The 22,024-nt window shown below is 44.2% G+C and overlaps 1 protein-coding gene across 1 annotated transcript in view; it reads left to right on the forward strand.

Moving 5' to 3' along the window:
• Window positions 1–22,024, forward strand: part of LOC311048429 (dedicator of cytokinesis protein 3-like) — a gene marked incomplete at its 3' end in the record, with an annotated part of 256,583 nt that overhangs the window by 180,697 nt on the left and 53,862 nt on the right. Inside the window, exon 6 of the mRNA XM_084061687.1 lies at window positions 20,796–20,944. Coding sequence (XP_083917813.1) covers window positions 20,796–20,944 — 149 coding nt within the window. The remainder of the gene's footprint in view (window positions 1–20,795; window positions 20,945–22,024) is intronic.

Raw genomic sequence — 22,024 nt, forward strand, 5'->3', positions numbered from 1 at the left:
GTGCATACAAAGTTTTACACTGATCGGTGCAGTTATAGGTAAAAACACGAATCGGCCTGTTACAGCGCCACCATGAGGCTGATTTGAACATCGGCCTAATGGGAATGTGTGTGCAAAATTTCACGGAAATTGCATGCTGTGTTCATGATTTGAGGCATTTTGTTCGAAACAGAGTACTCCTGCAAACTTTGAAAGACAATTTTTGCCAATCAGGATGGAGTATGAAAAATCTGAAATGAGCCGTTTCTTTTAATGACTATAGAGATACTGTGTACCGATTTGGGGGACTTTTGGACAAAATTTGTAGGAGTACTGTTCAAAAATGTGTTTTGCACAAATCGGCCTCCTGGTGGCGCTAGGCCCATGTGAAAAATTTGGAGCAGAGGTTCGGCTTTGGCATCCAGGGACTGTGTGTGCACAGTTTCGCTGCGATCAAGCCAACGGTGCCAGAGATTAGCTGTACACAGACAAGACAGAATGACACACACGGACGGACGGACGGACGGACGGACGGACGGACGGACGGACGGACGGACGGACAGGGGGTAAAACATACTCTCTCGCCATGCCTTTCGGCCTGGCGGAGACAATAAAAACTAGACTAAAATGTTAGTGAGAGAAGAGATCCAGTAGAATTAAAAGACAAGTCATTTTATGTTTGGTTGCGCTTGGGTGTTGCGCTCTGAAAATAGCGGATCTACAAGCTCACAACTGCGACACGTTGCGTACCTCCTGAATTTTAGTTTTGTTTGTTTGGTTTTGTTTTGTGAGCGTGGGTTGTCTGTTCCTCAAGTCTTGCCCTCCTCATACATTTACATAAAAATCCCTCGTCTGTCTTCTCTCAAGCCCTGGGCTTTGTTTCAAAACAAACATTCTCTCTGGAACTTGTGGGTTTGACCTAGCATTCATTACTGCTTGTCATGTAGTGGTGTGGTATATAAGTGTTGTAAATATAGACAGTGCAGGCAGTGTGGTTGGCTGCACTGGGGCCCATGGTGTGTGGGGGTCCATAGAGAGAGCAGAGAGCATGTCACACAACTACACCTGATTATTCATTCACCCATTAACACCTGAGGCGGATTCTACACAATGTCTTCTAAATCAGTGGTTCTCACACTTTCAAGATTTTTCAAGAATGTCAAACAAATAGCAGATGTAGGCTACGAGCTCGCTGTGAGCTTGTGTCTATTTTTGAATTGCCAACGCAAAAACCTAAAATGACACCGACTCTACAAAATGTCTTCTAAATCCTAACAGTTTTCTGAAAAACATACGTTGCTGTATGTCAGTGGTTCTCCAACCTTTTCATGTCAAGGACCCCCAAGACCCCTGGCTTTACAGTATATCCAGGGTCCAAAATACATTGTTCAAATTCATCATATTTTGGTGAATTTTGAACTTCAATTTTGGATTTTGAACTTGATGCACTGCATCATACAACACAGTGTTGTATGAGAGACAGGGACAGAGACAGAGACAGAGACAGAGACAGGGACAGGGACAGAGACAGAGACAGAGACAGAGACAGAGACAGGGACAGGGACAGGGACAGAGACAGAGACAGAGACAGGGACAGGGACAGGGACAGGGACAGAGACAGAGACAGAGACAGAGACAGGGACAGGGACAGGGACAGAGACAGAGACAGAGACAGGGACAGGGACAGGGACAGGGACAGAGACAGAGACAGAGACAGAGACAGGGACAGGGACAGGGACAGGGACAGGGACAGAGACAGGGACAGGGACAGAGACAGAGACAGAGACAGAGACAGAGACAGAGACAGGGACAGGGACAGGGACAGGGACAGAGACAGAGACAGAGACAGGGACAGAGACAGGGACAGAGACATGGACAGGGACAGAGACAGGGACAGGGACAGAGACAGAGACAGAGACAGAGACAGGGACAGGGACAGGGACAGGGACAGAGACAGAGACAGAGACAGAGACAGGGACAGGGACAGGGACAGGGACAGGGACAGAGACAGAGACAGAGACAGAGACAGAGACAGGGACAGGGACAGGGACAGGGACAGAGACAGAGACAGAGACAGGGACAGGGACAGAGACAGAGACAGAGACAGGGACAGGGACAGGGACAGGGACAGGGACAGGGACAGGGACAGGGACAGAGACAGGGACAGGGACAGGGACAGAGACAGAGACAGAGACAGAGACAGAGACAGAGACAGAGACAGGGACAGGGACAGGGACAGGGACAGGGACAGGGACAGGGACAGGGACAGGGACAGGGACAGGGACAGGGACAGAGACAGAGACAGAGACAGAGACAGGGACAGGGACAGGGACAGAGACAGAGACAGGGACAGGGACAGGGACAGGGACAGAGACAGAGACAGGGACAGGGACAGGGACAGGGACAGGGACAGAGACAGAGACAGAGACAGGGACAGGGACAGGGACAGAGACAGAGACAGAGACAGGGACAGGGACAGGATCTCAGCAAAACATGTACAGTAGCATACAGTATTGCGTACTGTACATAAGACAGAGACAGAGGACAGAGAATGATAGATACTTTAAAGGACGACTTCACCACTTTTCAACATATCTTCATATAATAGGTCCTCACCAATGCTCATGATAAAATGATACAATTTTTTTCTACTTGGTCTGTGTCTCATAGGAGGGCTGTGGACAGTCCAGAAACCCGTCTACCAGTGACATCATCGTTTTTTTCCCAAAAATATTACAATTTTTTAATTCAGATTTTTATTAAGGCGAGAACAATGGGATCTATTATTGCATTGCAACTTTCCAGGAATACAAAGCCTGCAGTTTCTATTAGCTTGGATTCCCCATCGATGATGTCACTGGTAGACGGGTTTCTGAACTGTCTACAGCCCTCCTCTGAGACACAGACTGATTAGATTTTTTTTGTTACCATTTTATCATGAGTATTGGTGAGGACCTATTATATGAAGATATGTTGAAAAGTGGTGAAGTCGTCCTTTAAGTAACAGACAGAAAAACGTGACACAGACACAAGAAGACACAAGATAGATATATGAGAGAGAGAGAGAGAGAGAGAGAGAGAGAGAGAGAGAGAGAGAGAGAGAGAGAGAGAGAGAGAGAGAGAGAGAGAGAGAGAGAGAGAGAGAGAGAGAGAGAGAGAGAGAGAGAGAGCAGATTTACATTGTGAGGGATCTCAAGCTGTTTGACAGCCTGTGATTACCTCCATGTGCTGGTGAAGATTCCAGGTTAGCTGCTAGCTACCGTCTAATCAGAGAGAGAGAGAGAGAGAGAGAGAGAGAGAGAGAGAGGAGTGGGAGAGAGAGAGAGGGAGAGAGAGGGAGGGAGAGAGGGAGAGAAGACCAGCAGAGATGTAAAGAGGGAGCTGATATTCTACCTGTAAGTAACCAATGACTTATCTACAAATATGTATATGCAGAATATTATGTAGAAATATATAGAATTGTAGACACCGTGCGTACTGTGTGTGTGTGTGTGTGTGTGTGTGTGTGTGTGTGTGTGTGTGTGTGTGTGTGTGTGTGTGTGTGTGTGTGTGTGTGTGTGTGTGTGTGTGTGTGTGTGTGTGTGTGTGTGTGTGTGTGCGCGCGCGCGCGTGTGAGAGAGGGAGAGCGAAAAATAGAGAGAGAGAGGCGGAGAGAGCATTCTTTTTTGTGTGAAAATGTGAGAAATATTGACTGTGTGTGTTGTGTGTGCGGGTGCGTGCATTGGTGTGTGTCTAAGAGAAAAGAAGGGTTCCAACTAGTGCTGTGTCATATGGCTTCTGTGATCACATGCTGTTGTCGCTGTTGCTTTCGTTGTCATGGCGACGGGGAGACCGTCAGCGCGGTGTGATGTTTTGATTCCATCAAGATACCTAATGAGATGAAGAGGGATACATCAGGAAAAGACCCAAACAGCTGATTCCATGTCATGATACTTTCCATAGATGTCATGGAACACTAGGTCAGCATAATACTGTAGGACTCAGTGGTAGAAAAAGTACTGTACTTAATTGTACTTAAGTACAGTACTTGAGTAAATGTACTTAGTTACTTTGGTAGGACTGTAGAAATAATAACCCATAATGTTGAGAGATATCGTTGTGTACTAGTACCTACTTGTCAGAGCTTCCAGCGCTCGGAGCAGAGCTGTTGGGGTTGACCCCGCTGATTTACAAACTGTCAGCTTCAATAACATAAGACCGTCCGGTTCAAAGTGACATTAGTCACAGATCGCATGCTCTCTAATTAAGGTCTCCAAGGGCAAAAGGTGGGTGGTCATTATGAAATAACACCCTATTAGAATACTCAAGAGATTTTTTAATGGCTTTCAATTTACTGTGTGTGTGTGTGCGTGCGTGCCATTGGCTATTTAGTCGTTATGCCAATTAATTCCTCCCCACACACATTTCTGTGTTGTCACTGCTGTCATACAGTATCCTACTGACTCACCTGCCAGTCAGGAGCCCCCACCAGGAGGACGTAGAGCCTTCGTCCTACTCCTCCCGCCCAACACTCCCCGCTGACAGGTGCTGTCCCCAGCCTGTAGGTCCGGAGTACGTGCAATGACCAATATCATCCTCACCGCCCGCTTTCCCTCCACCGAACACGGAAGCCGGATGCACCACGGTGGATTCGAACCCACAACCTCCGTGGTGGTGGTGGGCAGGGACTTTACCACTGCGCCACCTGAGCGCCACCTATTGGCTATTTTCAAAGCCTCTACTCTTATTTTCCGGGCACACATCTGAAGATGCGCAGTGACAGGTTTTCTAGACTAGTAGTTCTCAAACGTAGCCAATGTATATACTGTAGGGTTAAAGTGGTTACACAGAATTTGATGATATATCATTTGGTTGGTGACCCCCCCCTGGAACCCCATCAAGGACCCATGGCGGTCCCAGTACATGTGACGCACAGGACTCAGAGAGAGGAAGAGAGACGTTAACGTGTCACGGTGTCAGTTTTGTTATTGGCCGTGCTTCCTGGTGGAGATCTGCTTTCAAATGCCTGTCACAGTATACCTGGCAAGACAGCCATGTAATATTAACCCATTGAGACCTGAAGCCGATTCTACATGTCTCCTAAATCTCAACAGTATTCTGAAAAACGTACGTTTCTATGTCAGTGGTGTTCAATCTTTTTCATGTCAAGGACCCCCAAAATTATATGTATTTGGCCGCGGACCCCCATCAAAATATTTTGTTCTAGGGACCCCCAGAGGCAAAGATTGAGTTAAAAATGTTCGCTTTAAAAATATATATTATTCAAAGATTTGCACACATTTTAACGATTTTTCAAAAATAGCAGATCTACAAGCTCGTAGCGCGGCACTCGGTGCCGCGCTATGAGCTTGTATATCTGCTATTTTTGAATAGCCCAAAGAGTAAAAATAATGCTTTTTAGCTCAAATCTAAAAATGACACAGTTCCAGGTCTTAATGGGTTAACTTGACTGGGCTTCGGTTCCGTTCCATTATTGGGTCACTGGGTCATGTGTTTTCCTACAGCGAACAGGAAGATGACACTTCTATGAACTCTTGGGCCAGAGGGTGGTTAACTGACACACTCGGCCGATAACTACCCAGCACAATGTATCTCTTGAGTTTCATGCAGCCACTAACAAAATCTTACGGCACTCTTATTCCCAAGTATTGTGATCCTCAAACGTCGCCGTGTGAATGTGGCGTTCCTGATTGTGGGTGTGTGAGTGATGTTCACTGGTGTAAAGTAACAAAGTACATTTACTCAAGTACTGTACTTCAGTGTAATTTTGAGGTACTTTTACTTTCCTGGAGTATTTCCAATTGTCTATGCTTTTACTTCTACTCTACTGCAATTATTTGAACATTTTAGTTACTAGTTACTTTGCAGATATAAATGATTACATTATAAAACATACGTTAACCACAATTAGCCCCACAACGCATCGCGACGCGTTGTGAGCTTGTAGATCTGCTATTTTCAAACATTTTAGTACTTTTACTTTTGGTACATTTTGATACCAATACTCTTGTACTTTTACTTTGAATTTCGGACTTTCACTTGTAACAGAGTGTCTTCCACCTTGCAGTTTTGATACTCTTACTTAAGTAAAACATTTGAGTACTTTTCCCACCACTGGCGATATTCCGCTGACATTGAGCAGGTTTGTCCAATGATGGCTGTACCTAACTAGACCACACAGACAGTTGGGAAAATAAAATGCTATAAAAGCCATGGTTTTCTGCTTTTCATTCTGTTCACCATGTTCATGCTGTAGCGGTGTAGCTGCGCTGTTTCCACTAAAGTGCACTGCCCTCAAACTAGAAGTGTTGTGTGTTATTGTTATTTTTAAGCAATCAATAACTTTGTGCCGTGCCCACCTTAGTGTTTGATTTTTACCACGGGCAAGATTACCGGATACTCGGATACAGTAGGCGGGCTCTACACCCTGTTGGGGTTTAGAACATTGGTTCTCAAAGTGGGGTCCGGGGACCCCCAGGGGTCCTTGGGGGGGTTCCAGGGGGTCCCCAGCAAAATGTGTTAATATAGCATCACAATAGTTTTAACCTTTTATACTTTGGCTATTCAAAAATAGCAGATCTACAAGCTCATAGCGCGGCACCGAGTGCCGCGCTATGAGCTTGTAGATCTGCTATTTTTAAAAAATTGTGATTTTTTTTTGCAAATCTTTGAATATATATTTTTAAAATCCAACATTTGTAACTCAAATCTTTGCCTCTGGGGGTCCCTGGAACAACATATTTTGAGATGGGGGTCCGCGGCCAAATACATATCATTTTGGGGGTCCTTGACACGAAAAGGTTTGAGAACCACTGGTTTAGAAGACATTAGAATCGGCCTCAGGTCTAATGAGTTAAACAACAGCCAGGCTGATAGGCAGTCATGTTTGTTGATTGAGAGCATTGCATAGAGAGAGAGAGAGCGTTCATCATGGTCTTTCTTCTCATGTCTGTGATCAAACAGTTGGACTGGTGGTGGTGGGGGGGGGGGGGGCAATAAACATTCTGCTCACACCGCATGATTCCCAGGATGCTTTGAACTCCCAGAGAGCCAATGACACGGCCTGTCTGCTTTGTCTGGTAGAGACTCAAGGTCAAGGTGTTGGGTTGTGGGATGTGCCACAGGTCCATGTGGTGGATATTGAATGAGACATCTGGACAAGGTTGCATCAGGGCCTCTCTCTCTCTCTCTCTCTCTCTTTCTCTCTCTGGCAGGGTGTCACTCTCGGAGTTATAAGGGTCCATTTGGTTCCCTTTGTACACTCTCAGAGATACACACCTGTAAGGATCCATTTGGTTCCCTTTGTACACTCTCAGAGTTACAGACCTGTAAGGATCCATTTGGTTCCCCCTCAAGGAACCCTGCGGGTCCCCCACCTTGAGAACCACTGGCTTCTTATATTTTAAACTCCTCATCAAAGGTGTGTCAATAACATTTTGTGGAGTTTTCTGTGCCAGTATCGTATCAGAAACGGCAAAGAACCACGGAAGCTGTGGAAATACGAGACTGGCCGAGCAAAGTTGGAGGGAAAAAAAACAATCTAACTGTAAACGTTGCTTAGCAACCGCCTTGTTTGCGGAGGCAGCCGGGGCAAACCTGCTCTCTTGTAGAGATGATTCTTTCTACAAGACACTCTTGACGAAGGTCCAGAGGGACCAGAATAGAATTGATGCTGCTGAGCAGGAGCAGCCAGTGTGCGGGAGTTTTGTTCATGACTGTTTCATTTGTCACTATATGCACCTGCATCTGTTCAAAGTGGATGTGTGAATATTTTCTTGTAAAAGGCTTAGGGGTAGAGGTTGTAATAGAGTGTCTTTATGTGAAAGAACAGCTACTGATTAGGAACATTATTTGCACCTGTTCTGATTACCGATATCTCCTGCACCTGCTAAAGGGCCTCTGAAGTGTGCTGTCTGTGTCAGCCAAGTCTACCAGTAAGACCTATGTTTGAAAGCTCACCCAAGTGTGGTTATTCACCAGTATTTTACATGGGGGGTTAGAACAATGCCCCCTAGTTCACCCAAAAAATTACTTATTTTCTATCAATTGCACACCCCATGAAGCCTTGAATTCATGGAGATTTTGTTTTGTTTTTGTGGCATTCCTGAGCCAATAATTTGATGACCGAAAGAGTCTCCTGCTGAGTATTAAATTATTGGCTTAGGAATGCGACAAAAACAAAAAAAAATCTCCTTGAATTATCAAGCCTTCATGGGGTGTGTAATTGACAGAAAATAATAAGCTGTGATATAGCCTAATGACATACTGTATATCATGGCCTGGAGTGAGATTTTGCTTAATTACGGGGCCAGGCTTCCAGCATGGACCCGTTTTGTTATTGGCATTATTAAGGTTTCGAGGCCAATAGGCTCGAAGCCTTATTACATCTGTAAGAGTTCATTATTCTTCCGCCGGTTTTGCCAGTTCTGGCCTAACCGCGTGGTCACTTTTTATGAAATTCGGCAATATGGTAGAGGGCTATACCAAACGGCGAAAACCCGAAACTCACAAACATTGGCCAAAGGGTGGCGCTGTAGCACTCAATTGAAATATGCCAACTTTGAACAGGTACAACTCATGCCCTGTTTGACCCACAGCCATGAAACTTCGATGCACACATGCGTCTCCTCATGCCTAACAACTTTCACACTCTGACTTTTGACCTCTGACCTTTAGATCTCCCACCATTTCGAATTCTATGAAAAGCAGTAAAAAAGACTCTTCCTTCGTACAGATTGAGCAATCTTTACGAAACTGTATACACATGAACTTTGGACCAATGCCGACAGACGTGAGCAAGCGGATTTTCCATAAGTGAAAACGTTAAGCTTTTATAAGCCAATGAAAATTGCAGTTTTATGACAATTATTCATCTGCCCCTAAAACATACATGCAGACTCGCATTTGTTTGACACTTTGCAATATTGTAGAAGGTCATTCCAAGTATCACTGAAACCAATCTTACTCCAATTGGTCAAAGGGGGGCGCTATAGCAATTTTTTGAAAATGCAAACTTTAAACAGGCAAAAGTCATGCCTCGTTTGGCCGACAGCCGTTAAACCTGCTTACACATGTGCCTTGACTCATGAGGAACACATGTATCACTTTGACCAGTAAGCTCTGCCCTTAGATTGTCTGCAATTTTGAGCAGTTTGAAAAACATTTAAATCCAGGATTTCTGAGCAATTTGCGTGAAAGTGTGTCATGTGTGTGAACTCCCTTTTCACTAGTTCAGGTGTGTAGGTTCAATAGCTTGATAGCTTAATCATCTGCCTTGAAACCACAGGGTTGCTGGTTCGAATCCCACCTCAGGTAGACTTCATTATAATTGCATTGCACACAACATGACTGTATCAATGAGGAACATATCTATCACTTTGACCAGTAAGCTCCGCCCTTAGATTGTCTGCAATTTTGAGCAGTTTGAAAAACATTTAAATCCAGCATTTCTGAGCAATTTGCGTGAAAGTGTGTCATGTGTGTGAACTCCCTTTTCATCAGTTAGGGTCTGTTGGCCCAATGGCTTAATCATCTGCCTTGATACCACAGGGTCGCCGGTTGAAATCTCACCTCATGCAGACCTCAACTCAATTGCATTGCACACAACATGACTGTATCAATGAATAAACATGCAATTGTTAAATGAAACGCTTATTGAGAGTAGTTGTTTTCAATGTATGATGTACTTCATTCCCTCTTTTGTTTTGTTTTGTTTTGTTGGATTCTCCCTTCTCACTGACCAAGGCTGTGGATCGAATAGCTTGATCAATACAGTGTTAGTCTCATGTGCCAAAGGTCCACGGTTCAAACCCCACTCGTCACAGTTTACATTTAAATTGCATTATACAAAACATGACCCTGTTAATTCAGACATGTGCAATTTTTAAACAATACCATGAATTGCTTTTGAGAGTAGTTGTTTCTTATGTATGACATACTTTCTTGTGAAAATAGCTGATCTACAATCTCACACCTTTTTAGATAGCAACGCGTTGTGAGCTTGTAGATCGACTATTTTCACTAGTTTCCATTCCGAAATGTATTGAGCAGTTTGAAAAACATTTAAACCAAGGATTTCTGAGCAATTTGCGTGAAACTGTGTCAAATAAATGTTTGAGGCCCTTTTTCACAGGTTCAGGTGTGTTGGTTCAATAGCTTGATCGCTTAATCATTGCCTTGAAACCACAGGGTCGCCGGTTCGAATCCCACCTCATGTAGACTTATAATTGCATTGCACACAACATGACTGTATCAATAAATGCATGTGCAATTGTTAAAAATAACGAGAAATGTATACTTGAAAGTAGTTATTTTTAATGCATGACGTACTTCATTCGCACTTTTGTTTTGTTTTGTTAGATTCTCCTTTCTCACTGTCTGATCCTGTGGATTCAATAGCTCCACCAGTAGAGTGTGAGCCTCATGTGCCGAAGGTCCCTGGTTCAAATCCCACTGATTACAGTTTACATTTAAATTGCATTGTACAAAACATGACCCTGTTAATTCAGACATGTGCAACTTTTAAACAATAACATGAAATGCTTTTTTGAGATGAGTTGTTTATTTATTTTATTAACATACTTTCTTGTGAAAATAGCCAATCTACAATCTCACAACTTTTCAGATAGCAACACATTGTCAGCTTGTAGATCAACTATTTTCACTACTTTCCATTCCAAGAACACAAAACAAAACTTTATTGCTAAATATTTGTCAACCAGTAATCTAGAGTAGTTAGCAAAACAGAGGCTTGGTTCATAACGGACTGAAAAACCTATAGATATCAACAGACACCATCAGGGAGGCTATATTTCTAGTTCAATAAGAAGAGAGGCAGCCTGTGAATCCATAGGTCGCTGGTTTGATCCCTGTCCCCAACAATGCATTGAGGTGATCATTATTTGGAATTCATACTTTGTTACAAACAAACTCCTGGTAGCCTGTCTGTCTGTCTGCCTCTCTCTCACTCTGTCACTGTCTGTCTGCCAATCTGCCACTCTGTCACTGTCTGCCAGTCTGCCACTCTGTCACTGTCTGCCAGTCTGCCACTCTGTCACTGTCTGTCTGTCTGCCAGTCTGCCACTCTGTCACTGTCTGTCTGTCTGTCTGTCTGTCTGTCTGTCTGTCTGTCTGTCTGTCTGTCTGTCTGTCTGTCTGTCTGTCTGCCAGTCTGCCACTCTGTCACTGTCTGTCTGTCTGTCTGTCTGTCTGCCACTCTGTCACTGTCTGTCTGTCTGCCAGTCTGCCACTCTGTCACTGTCTGTCTGTCTGTCTGTCTGCCAGTCTGCCACTCTGTCACTGTCTGTCTGTCTGCCAGTCTGCCACTCTGTCACTCTGTCACAGTCTGTCTGTCTGCCAGTCTGCCACTCTGTCACTGTCTGTCTGTCTGCCAGTCTGCCAGTCTGCCACTCTGTCACTGTCTGTCTGTCTGCCAGTCTGCCAGTCTGCCAGTCTGCCACTCTGTCACAGTCTGTCTGTCTGTCTGCCAGTCTGCCACTCTGTCACTGTCTGTCTGTCTGTCTGTCTGTCTGCCAGTCTGCCAGTCTGCCACAGTCTGTCTGTCTGCCAGTTTGCCAGTCTGCCACTCTGTCACAGTCTGCCAGTCTGTCTGTCTGTCTGTCTGTCTGCCAGTCTGCCACTCTGCCACTCTGTCACAGTCTGTCTGTCTGTCTGTCTGTCTGTCTGTCTGTCTGTCTGTCTGTCTGTCTGTCTGTCTGTCTGTCTGTCTGTCTGCCACTCTGTCACAGTCTGCCAGTCTGCCACTCTGTCACAGTCTGCCAGTCTGCCAGTTTGCCACTCTGTCACAGTCTGCCACTCTGTCACAGTCTGCCAGTCTGCCAGTCTGTCACAGTCTGCCAGTCTGCCACTCTGCCACTCTGTCACTGTCTGTCTGTCTGTCTGTCTGTCTGTCTGTCTGTCTGCCAGTCTGCCAGTCTGCCACAGTCTGTCTGTCTGCCAGTCTGCCAGTCTGCCACAGTCTGTCACAGTCTGCCAGTCTGCCAGTCTGCCACTCTGTCACAGTCTTCCAGTCTGCCAGTCTGCCACTCTGTCAGAGTCTGCCAGTCTGCCACTCTGTCACAGTCTGCCAGTCTGCCAGTCTGCCAGTCTGCCAGTCTGCCACTCTCCCAGTTTTCTCGAAACCGCTCATTGCTGCTTGCAGCTATATTTCCATTTCTTCTTCTTCTTCTTCTTCTTCTTCTTCTTCTTCTTCTTCTTCTTCTTCTTCTTCTTCTGCCGTTTTTGCCAGTTCTGGCTGAACCGTGCATACGCTTTTTCTGAAACTCGGCCATATGATAGATGGTCATGAAAAACGATCAAAAAATAAATCTCACAATCTTTCGTCAAAAGGTGGCGCTATAGCACTCAGTTGAAAATGACAACTTTGAACAGGTACAACTCATGCCCTGTTTCACCTACAGCCATGAAACTTCGATGCACATATGCGTCTCCTCATGCTGAACAACTTTCACACTCTGACTTTTGACCTCTGACCTTTAGATCTCCCACCATTTTGAATTATATGAAAAACAGTTAAAACCTATCTCCTCCTGGGATTTTTGAGTAATCTGCACAAAACTTTTTACACATGAACTTTGGACCTATACCAAAAAACGTTTGCAAAATATCTTCCATAAGTGAAAAAATGAAGCTTTAATGAGCCAATGAATATTGCAGTTTTATGACAATTATTCATCTGCCCCTAACACATACATGCAGACTTACCATTCTTTGAAACTTTGCAGAAATGTAAAGGGCCATTCCAAATATCACTGAAACCAATCTTACTCCAATTGGTCAAACGGGGGCGCTATAGCAATTTTTTGAAAATTGAAACTTTAAATAGGCAAAAGTCATGCCTCGTTTGGCCGACAGCCATTAGACCTGCTTACACATGTGCCTTGACTAATGAGGAACACATCTATCACGTTGACCAGTAAGCACCGCCCTTAGATTGTCCGCAATCTTGAGCAGTTTGAAAAACACTTAAACCCAGGATTTTTCAGCTATTTGCGTGAAACTGTATGATCTGTGTGATCTCCTTTTTCACAGGTTCTTGTCTGTTGGTGGCTTCTCGCTTAAATGTGTGCCCCACAACCTGAAGGTCACCAGTTCAAGCCTCACTTGGTGCAGACTTCATCTAAGTTGCATTTCACACAACATGACTATCAATGAATACATCTGCAATTGTTAAAGATAACATGAAATACTTAATTGAGTGTTTTTTACATACAGCTGATCTACAATCTCACAACTTTTCAGATAGCAATGAGAGTATGTTTTTTCAATGTATAACATACTTCATTGTGAAAATAGCCGATGTACAATCTGACAACTTTTAATGGTTTGTGAGCTTGTAGATCGGCTACTTTCACTAGTTTTGGTTCTGAGGAGATGTACAATTTCTTCAATGGTAAATGGTTTGTGAACGAGTGATCTTAGTGTTAGTGAAACAGGGGCTTGGGTCATGACAGAAGGCAAGAGTTGGTGATCCTCAACAGACAATATCAGCCTGGACAAAGCTATAGCACTATAGGTAGTGTTGCAGCTACCTAAGCGTGCCTGATGATCGCAAGGTTGCCGGTTCAAGCCTCACTTGATGCAGACTCATTTAAGTTGAATTGCAAAAAACATGACTCAATCTATTCCGTTTCCATGGCTCTCTCTTCAATCTATTCCGTTTTCATGTCTCTCTCTCTGTCTCTTCAATCAATCTCTCTCTCTCTCTCTCTCTCTCTCTCTCTCTCTCTCTCTCTCTCTCTCTCTCTCTCTCTCTCTCTCTCTCTCTCTCTCTCTCTCTCTCTCTCTCTCTCTCTCTCTCTCTCTCTCTCTCTCTCTGAGGGTCGGCCATAGCTGAGTGGTTAGTGAGCCCGCCTAGGGAGCCAGAGGCTCTGGTTGCCCCAGGTACGATTCCAGGCCAGGTCAGCAAATGTGTCGATGAAATTAAATTTGTCCCTGAGCAAGACTCTTAACCCCTAATTGCTCACAGGCCCTCATTGGAAACAAGACCGCAAGGACTTTCATGAACTGACCTGTTAAAGGAATTATCATTTCTCTTTCTCTCTCCTGGCCCCGTATTATCGCTGCTTGCAGCTATATTTACGGGGCCAGAGCTCTGCTCTGGACACGTATTGTTATTCGCATTATTCTGTCACTTCTTCTTCTGCCACTTTTCGCAGTTCTGGCTGAACCGCGCTGTCGGTTTTTATGAAACTCGGCCATATGGTAGATGGTCATGAAAAACGATCAAAAAATAATTCTCACAATCTTTCGTCCAAAGGTGGCGCTATAGCACTCAATTGAAAATGCCAACTTTGACCAGGTACAATTCATGCCCTGTTTGACCTACAGCCATGAAACTTGGATACACATATGCGTCTCCTCATGCTTAACAACTTTCACACTCTGACTTTTGACCTCTGACCTTTAGATCTCCCACCATTTTGAATTATATGAAAAACAGTCATTGGCTCCTAACTTCTGCATTTTTTCACTTATGGAAAATCCGTTGGAAATTTTTGTAGAAAGTGGTCCAAAGTTCAAGTACGAAACGTTTCGTGCAGATTGCTCAAAAATCCCAGGAGGAGATAGATTTTAACTATTACAGTTTTATGAAAATTATTCATCTGTGCCTAAAACATACATGCAGACTCACATTTCTTTGAAACTTTGCAGAAATGTACAGGGTCATTCCAAATATCACTGAAACCAATCTTACTCCAATTGGCCAAAAGGGGGCGCTATAGCAATTTTTTGAAAAGGCAGACTTTAAACAGGCATAAGTCATGCCTCGTTTGGCCGAAAGTCGTGAAACTTGCTTACACATGTGCCTTGACTCATGAGGAACACACGTATCGATTTGACCATTAAGCTCCGCCCTTAGATTTTCCGCAATTTTGAGCAGTTTGAAAAATACTTGTTTTTGCCAGTTCTGGCTTAACCGTGCATACGCTTTTTACGAAACTCGGCCATATGGTAGATGCTCATGAAAAACTACCAAGAAATAATTCTCACACTCATTCGTCAAAGGGTGGCGCTATAGCACTCAATTGAAAGTGCCAACTTTGAACAGGTACAACTCATGCCCTGTTTGACCTACAACCATGAAACTTCGATACACACATGCGTCTCTTCATGCCCGACAACTTTCGTGGTCTGACTTTTGACCTCTGACCTTTAGATCGCCCACCATTTTGAATTATATGAAAAACAGTCATTGGCTCCTAACTTCTGCATTTTTTCACTTATGGAAAATCCGTTGGAAATTTTTGTAGGCAGTGGTCCAAAGTTCATGTGTAAAATGTTTCGTGCAGATTGCTCAAAAATCCCAGGAGGAGATAGATTTTAACTATTACAGTTTTATGAAAATTATTCATCTGTGCCTAAAACATACATGCAGACTCACATTTCTTTGAAACTTTGCAGAAATGTACAGGGTCATTCCAAATATCACTGAAACCAATCTTACTCCAATTGGCCAAAAGGGGGCGCTATAGCAATTTTTTGAAAAGGCAGACTTTAAACAGGCATAAGTCATGCCTCGTTTGGCCGAAAGTCGTGAAACTTGCTTACACATGTGCCTTGACTCATGAGGAACACACGTATCGATTTGACCATTAAGCTCCGCCCTTAGATTTTCCGCAATTTTGAGCAGTTTGAAAAATACTTGTTTTTGCCAGTTCTGGCTTAACCGTGCATACGCTTTTTACGAAACTCGGCCATATGGTAGATGCTCATGAAAAACTACCAAGAAATAATTCTCACACTCATTCGTCAAAGGGTGGCGCTATAGCACTCAATTGAAAGTGCCAACTTTGAACAGGTACAACTCATGCCCTGTTTGACCTACAACCATGAAACTTCGATACACACATGCGTCTCTTCATGCCCGACAACTTTCGTGGTCTGACTTTTGACCTCTGACCTTTAGATCGCCCACCATTTTGAATTATATGAAAAACAGTCATTGGCTCCTAACTTCTGCATTTTTTCACTTATGGAAAATCCGTTGGAAATTTTTGTAGGCAGTGGTCCAAAGTTCATGTGTAAAATGTTTCGTGCAGATTGCTCAAAAATCCCAGGAGGAGATAGATTTTAACTATTACAGTTTTATGAAAATTATTCATCTGTGCCTAAAACATACATGCAGACTCACATTTCTTTGAAACTTGGCAGAAATGTACAGGGTCATTCCAAATATCACTGAAACCAATCTCACTCCAATTGGCCAAAAGGGGGCGCTATAGCAATTTTTTGAAAAGGCAGACTTTAAACGGGCATAAGTCATGCCTCGTTTGGCCGAAAGTCGTGAAACTTGCTTACACATGTGCCTTGACTCATGAGGAACACATCTATCTCTTTGACCAGTAAGCTCCGCCCTTAGATTGTCCGCAATTTTGAGCAGTTTGAAAAACACTTAAACCCAGGATTTTTCAGCTATTTGCGTGAAACTGTATCATCTGTGTGATCTCCTTTTTCACAGTTACTTATCTGTTGGGCCAATGGCGTCTCCCTTAAATGAAGGCCTCACAATCTCAGGGTCGCCAGTTCAAGCCTCACTTGATGCAGACTTAATTTAAGTTGAATTGCAAACAACATGACTGTATCATTGAATACATGTCTTATTGTGCTATTATTACGGGGCCAGAGCTCAGCCAGTACGATTTCTCAATGTATGACGTACTTCATTCTGAAAATAGCCGATCTACAATCTCAAAACTTTTCAGATAGCAACGTGTTTCTGAGCTTGTAGATCGGCTGCTTTCACTGTTTTCGGTAGCGAGGAGACATACAATTTCTCTATTGGTAAATGGTTTGTGAACGAGTGATCTTAGTGTTGGCTTGGTTCATGACAGAAGGCAAGAGTTTATGATCTTCAACAGACAACATCAGCCTGGACAAAGCTATAGCACTATAGGTAGTGTTGCAGCCTATTAGCCTATCATGGGGCGGCCATAGCTGGGTGGTTAGTGAGCACGCCTAGGGAACCAGAGGCCCTGGTTGCCCCAGGTTCGATTCCAGGCCATCCCAGCATATGCGTCGATGAAATGAAATTTGTCCCTGAGCAAGACTCTTAACCCCTAATTGCTCACAAGTTCTCATTGGAAACAAGACCACAAGGACTTTCATGAACGACCTGTTAAAAGGAATTATCCTTATCCTAGTCCGAAGGTTGAGAGTTCGATTCCTGTTAATGGCAATAGGTTGAGATGTCCAATCTATCCATTCTGTTTCCATCTCTCTCTCTCTCATCAATCTATTCCGTTTCCATGTCTCTCTTCAATCTATTCCGTTTCCATGTCTCTCTCTCTCTCTCTCTCTCTCTCTCTCTCTCTCTCTCTCTCCAGTTTCCATCTCTCTCTCTCTCTCTCTCTCTCTCTCTCCAGTTTCCATGTCTGTCTGTCTCTCTCTCACTGGCCCCGTATTATCGCTGCTTGCAGCTATATTTGTATTTGTTTTACGGTTTGTGAATCGAGATCGAGTCTGACACCGAGTCTGACACCGCAGCAATGGCGGCGCCACCTACAGGGCAGCGCTCCGTGGATTTGTGTATAGACCACCGAAGTCTGACGTAATTTACACATCCTTGGCTTGTCTACCTGGTTCGCGGTTTTCCATCCCCATTCTGAATCCCATAGACGTCTTTAATATCGCGTCAAATAAGAACTGTGTTCCAAAAATAAACAAGTGACCCCGGCGGTTTTACTCTTATGGATATGAAGCATCAACTGACGGTGAGAAAACGATAATGTTACTTCCGCCGAATTAGTTACATTTTCGCCAGAAACAGACTGTATCAAATATAAGTGACTGACTATCATAAACGATACAGAACCTCCTCCCTGACAATATCGCCGAGACAGTTTGTTTATTTTTGGACCACAATTCTTATATGAGACGATTCTAAGATGACCCAATGTTATTCTCCATAGCAAAATTACTTTACGAACCTGGGGATGAACGAGTGACGTCAGGACTTCGGTGGTCTATAGGTAGTAGTAGTTTATACCAGTGGTTCTCAAGTTTTTTAATTTCAAAGACCCCCCCTAGCCCCACCCATAACACTGATTCATAGGATATTATTATATGCAGTTATATGTTAGGGACGACAGATGACAATTTGCATCCTCGCCGACTTTGACTCATTTACACTGGTATTCTCTACTCTACTGTATGTAGGTTTGTTGGCCGTGTTGAAGAATATCGTCTCTGTCAGGTGGAAACCTCACATTATGTCCAAAACTGTTAGACTTTTCAAAACTTGTCAGTAAAGTAAAGTGTTGTGAAGCGCTAGCTGTGTTTTCAGGTGCACAAACAATATTCAACATGATTCTAGGCTATTATCGTACCTTGAACCATTCTGACCTGGACACTGCAGAGTTATGCAATCTTTAAAGCCTATTTTGTTTTCCAGTAACTTCCACAAAGCTCCCTTCAGGTGCACAGAGGTGGGGGAGGGGAAGGGGAGTGAGTGGGCGGGCGGAGGAGACGGAGAAAGAGAGAGAGGAAAGGAAAAAGGAAAGAAGAAATGGAGAGAGAGAATGTTTGTGCATGAACTTGTACACGTTACCGTGCATTGCATGCACGCCTGAAGCAGTGGGGTCTCAAAGTGGGGTCCTGGAACCCCCCCAGGGGTCCGTGAGGAGGGTCCCAGGGGGGTCGCCAACAAATTGAGGATCCAGATGAACCACTTTGACCCTCTTTTATGTTCTATTTATTTTTAACACTCTTATGGGGGTCCCTGGCACAACGTCTTTTCAGATGGGGGTCCGCGGCCGAATACATATGAATTTGGGCTTGACATGAAAATGTTTGAGAACCACAGGCTTTAAGTATCTTCCTGTGCACATGTTTGTGTGTGTGTGTCTGTGTGTGTGTGTGTGTGTGTGTGTGTGTGTGTGTGTGTGTGTGTGTGTGTGTGTGCGTGTGCGTGTGCGCGCGCATGCATGCTTTCTTGCACGTGTGAACGCTCCTCTTTGTGTGGTGTGTATCAGTGTGTATGTGTGTGTTTGGTGTAAAAACAATTGCGAGCGCGTATTCAAGAATCCCTGCTTGTGTGCATTTGTGCCTCAGTTTGTACCATCTTCATCTGTGTGTGTGTGTGTGTGTGTGTGTGTGTGTGTGTGTGTGTGTGTGTGTGTGTGTGTGTGTGTGTGTGTGTGTGTGTGTGTGTGTGTGTGTCTGTGTCTGCGCGCGTGCTCGCATGCTCGCGCGCGTGTGTGTGTGAAGCACCACAGCATCTGGACGTCCATTTAGAGTATTTCCTCTCCCTGTGTCCTGCCAGCAGATTAGAGTGGGCTAATAATAGACCAAGCTATAGGCAGCACTTCGGACTCAATGTGTGTGTGTGTGTGTGTGTGTGTGTGTGTGTGTGTGTGTGTGTGTGTGTGTGTGCGTGTGCGTGTGCGTGTGTGTGTGTGTGTGTGTGCCTGTGTGCGTGCAGCTACTTTTTCCAGTTGTTGTCCAGGTACATTTTGGCTGCAGAATGCCAATTACCTAAGGAGCGCTCCGTAAAGTGCAAAGCTCCGCCAGGAGGCATGTCTTACATACCTTCCATCTTGCTGTCTGTCTGCGTCACAATGTTTGGGGTTGTGTGCATGTACAGTATGAAGAGTAACAGGCCAATGTTGGGAGGGGATATTATGGCAAAGCAGTGGTTCTCAAACTTTTTCATGTCAAGGACCCACAAATTGATATGCATTTGACCGCGGACCCCCCATCTGAAAATGTTTTGTGCCAGGGACCCACAGGAGTGCAGATTTATGTTAAAAAACGCGAAATTATTTTTTTTTTCATGCTATTTTTGAATAGCCAACGTATATATGGATAAAGTGGTTAAAATGAGTGTGATGCTGTATTAACTGCCTTTGCCCGGGACCCCCTCCAGGACCCCTGGGGGTCCCCGGACCCCACTTTGAGAACCCCTGCATTACATCATTATGGAGACAAATCTTTGGACACCAAGACATCTAAAAGTAGTGTGGCATGTGGTCAAGCCCTAGTCGCACGGAGCTAGTATTACCTGGGGAGACCTCTGGTCATTTGTAATAATTACAGAGGATGTCTGTGATTTTAATCCTGTGCGAATCGGCCATTTCTGTCATTTGTAATGTAATTATTCCAGGACAATTTACCATATTTTGGCAAACACAGAGGTCTTCTGATAATAGTAGTCCTTTGTGAATAGGACACGGGACAAACATGACGTTGCATTGTTATATTATGAAATGTGATGATTTCTTACAATATGGTACACATAAATCTGAACAGATTTCTGTCAGTCAATATTCAGTGTGATTGTTTATTCTGTGTGTAAATTATGTTTCTATACCGCCAGTGGTGTAAAGTAACTGAGTACATATACTCAAGTACTGTACTTAAAGGGGAATACCACTCATTTTCAACATTGAACTATGTCTTTAATATACCTTAGAGCTGTTGGAAATAAGAAAAAAGTCCCCCCCCCCCTTCTATGTTGCCTAGAACTGGATAATTGATTGAGGTCATGTGATCAGTGACGTACGCAGGGTATACTTTTGGCTGAGGGGTCACTTCGTGCCGTGCTGCGAGCTTGTACATCTGCTATTTTTTTAAATATTTGACAAATATCAAAAATATTTGGAAAATTTTGAATTATTTAGAATTTTAGTTTTTTACCCTAAATGTTCTCTTCTGGGGGTCCCTGGCAAAAAAAAAAAAAAAAGTTTGTGAACCACTTCGGTAATACGGTATCTAACAAGATACTGTGGTATACGGTATTTCTGCTAATCTGTCTGTCTGTCTGTCTGTCTGTCTGTCTGTCTGTCTGTCTCCATCAGAAACACAAGGTGGAGTTGTTCTACAAGCTGCGTCACGTGATGACCGAGCTGATTGACCTGAGGAGACAGCTGCTCTCCGGTCACCTGACCCAGGACCAGAGCCGAGAGGTCAAGAGGCACGTCACCGTGCGCCTGGACTGGGGCAACGAGTGAGCACACGCACACACACACACGCACGCACGCACGCGCACACGCACACACACATACACACGCACACACACATACACACACACACGCACCCGCGGCCACATATATATACATTTGGGGGTCCAAACTGCTCTAACATACATACACGTGTATACATTCACACATAGAAACAGATACACCACACACACGTGTGTGTGTGTGTGTGTGTGTGTGTGTGTGTGTGTGTGTGTGTGTGTGTGTGTGTGTGTGTGTGTGTGTGTGTGTGTGTGTGTGTGTGTGTGTGTGTGTGTGTGTGTGTGTGTGTGTGTGTGTGGATGGATGGATGATGGCTGCAGCATGCTCATCTGGGATGGATGCTGAGGAAATAAAGGTGAAATTGAAAAATAGATGGATTCAGCACTTGACTATAGGGAGCATAGACCCCTGGGAAAGAGAGAGAGAGAGGGGGGGGGGGTGGGATTCAATAATTTACTACCATTTCAATGAAACATTAATTGGAATTTGTGCATTTGTAAATGTGTGCTCGGGGTAGACAAAACAATATAATACAAATACACATCTTCATAAACATATAAAGATACTCTTAGAAAATAAATAAAACACGAGCGCCTGGTGCGTTAAAAGACACATGGGGACACGAGAGAGAGAGAGGGAGGGGGAGAGAGAGGGAGGGGGAGAAAGAGAGGGAGAGAGAGAGAGAGAGAGAGGCCTTCTTTGATTGAAAAGAAAGTGATGACGATGAACAGTGTTTCTCAGGGGTAGTTCACACATGCTGTGTGTGTGTGTGTGTGTGTGTGTGTGTGTGTGTGTGTGTGTGTGTGTGTGTGTGTGTGTGTGTGTGTGTGTGTGTGTGTGTGTGTGTGTGTCCGCGCACCCTCTCTCGAGTTAATAGGGCATATCTGACATATAACCGATGTGTATACTGTACGTCAAGTATATTGGAAAGTGTATGACCTTGTGATGTCTGTCTGTCTGTCTGTCTGTCTGTCTGTCTGTCTCTCTCTCTCTCCTCTCTCTCTCTCTTTCTCTCTCCCATTTGTGTCTCAATCACTATTCTATTTTTTCCACACGTCTTCCTGTCT

The sequence above is a fragment of the Gymnoscopelus microlampas genome, assembly GCF_963454915.1.
Source record: "Gymnoscopelus microlampas genome assembly, chromosome: 7".
Classification (NCBI taxonomy): Eukaryota; Metazoa; Chordata; class Actinopteri; order Myctophiformes; family Myctophidae; genus Gymnoscopelus; species Gymnoscopelus microlampas.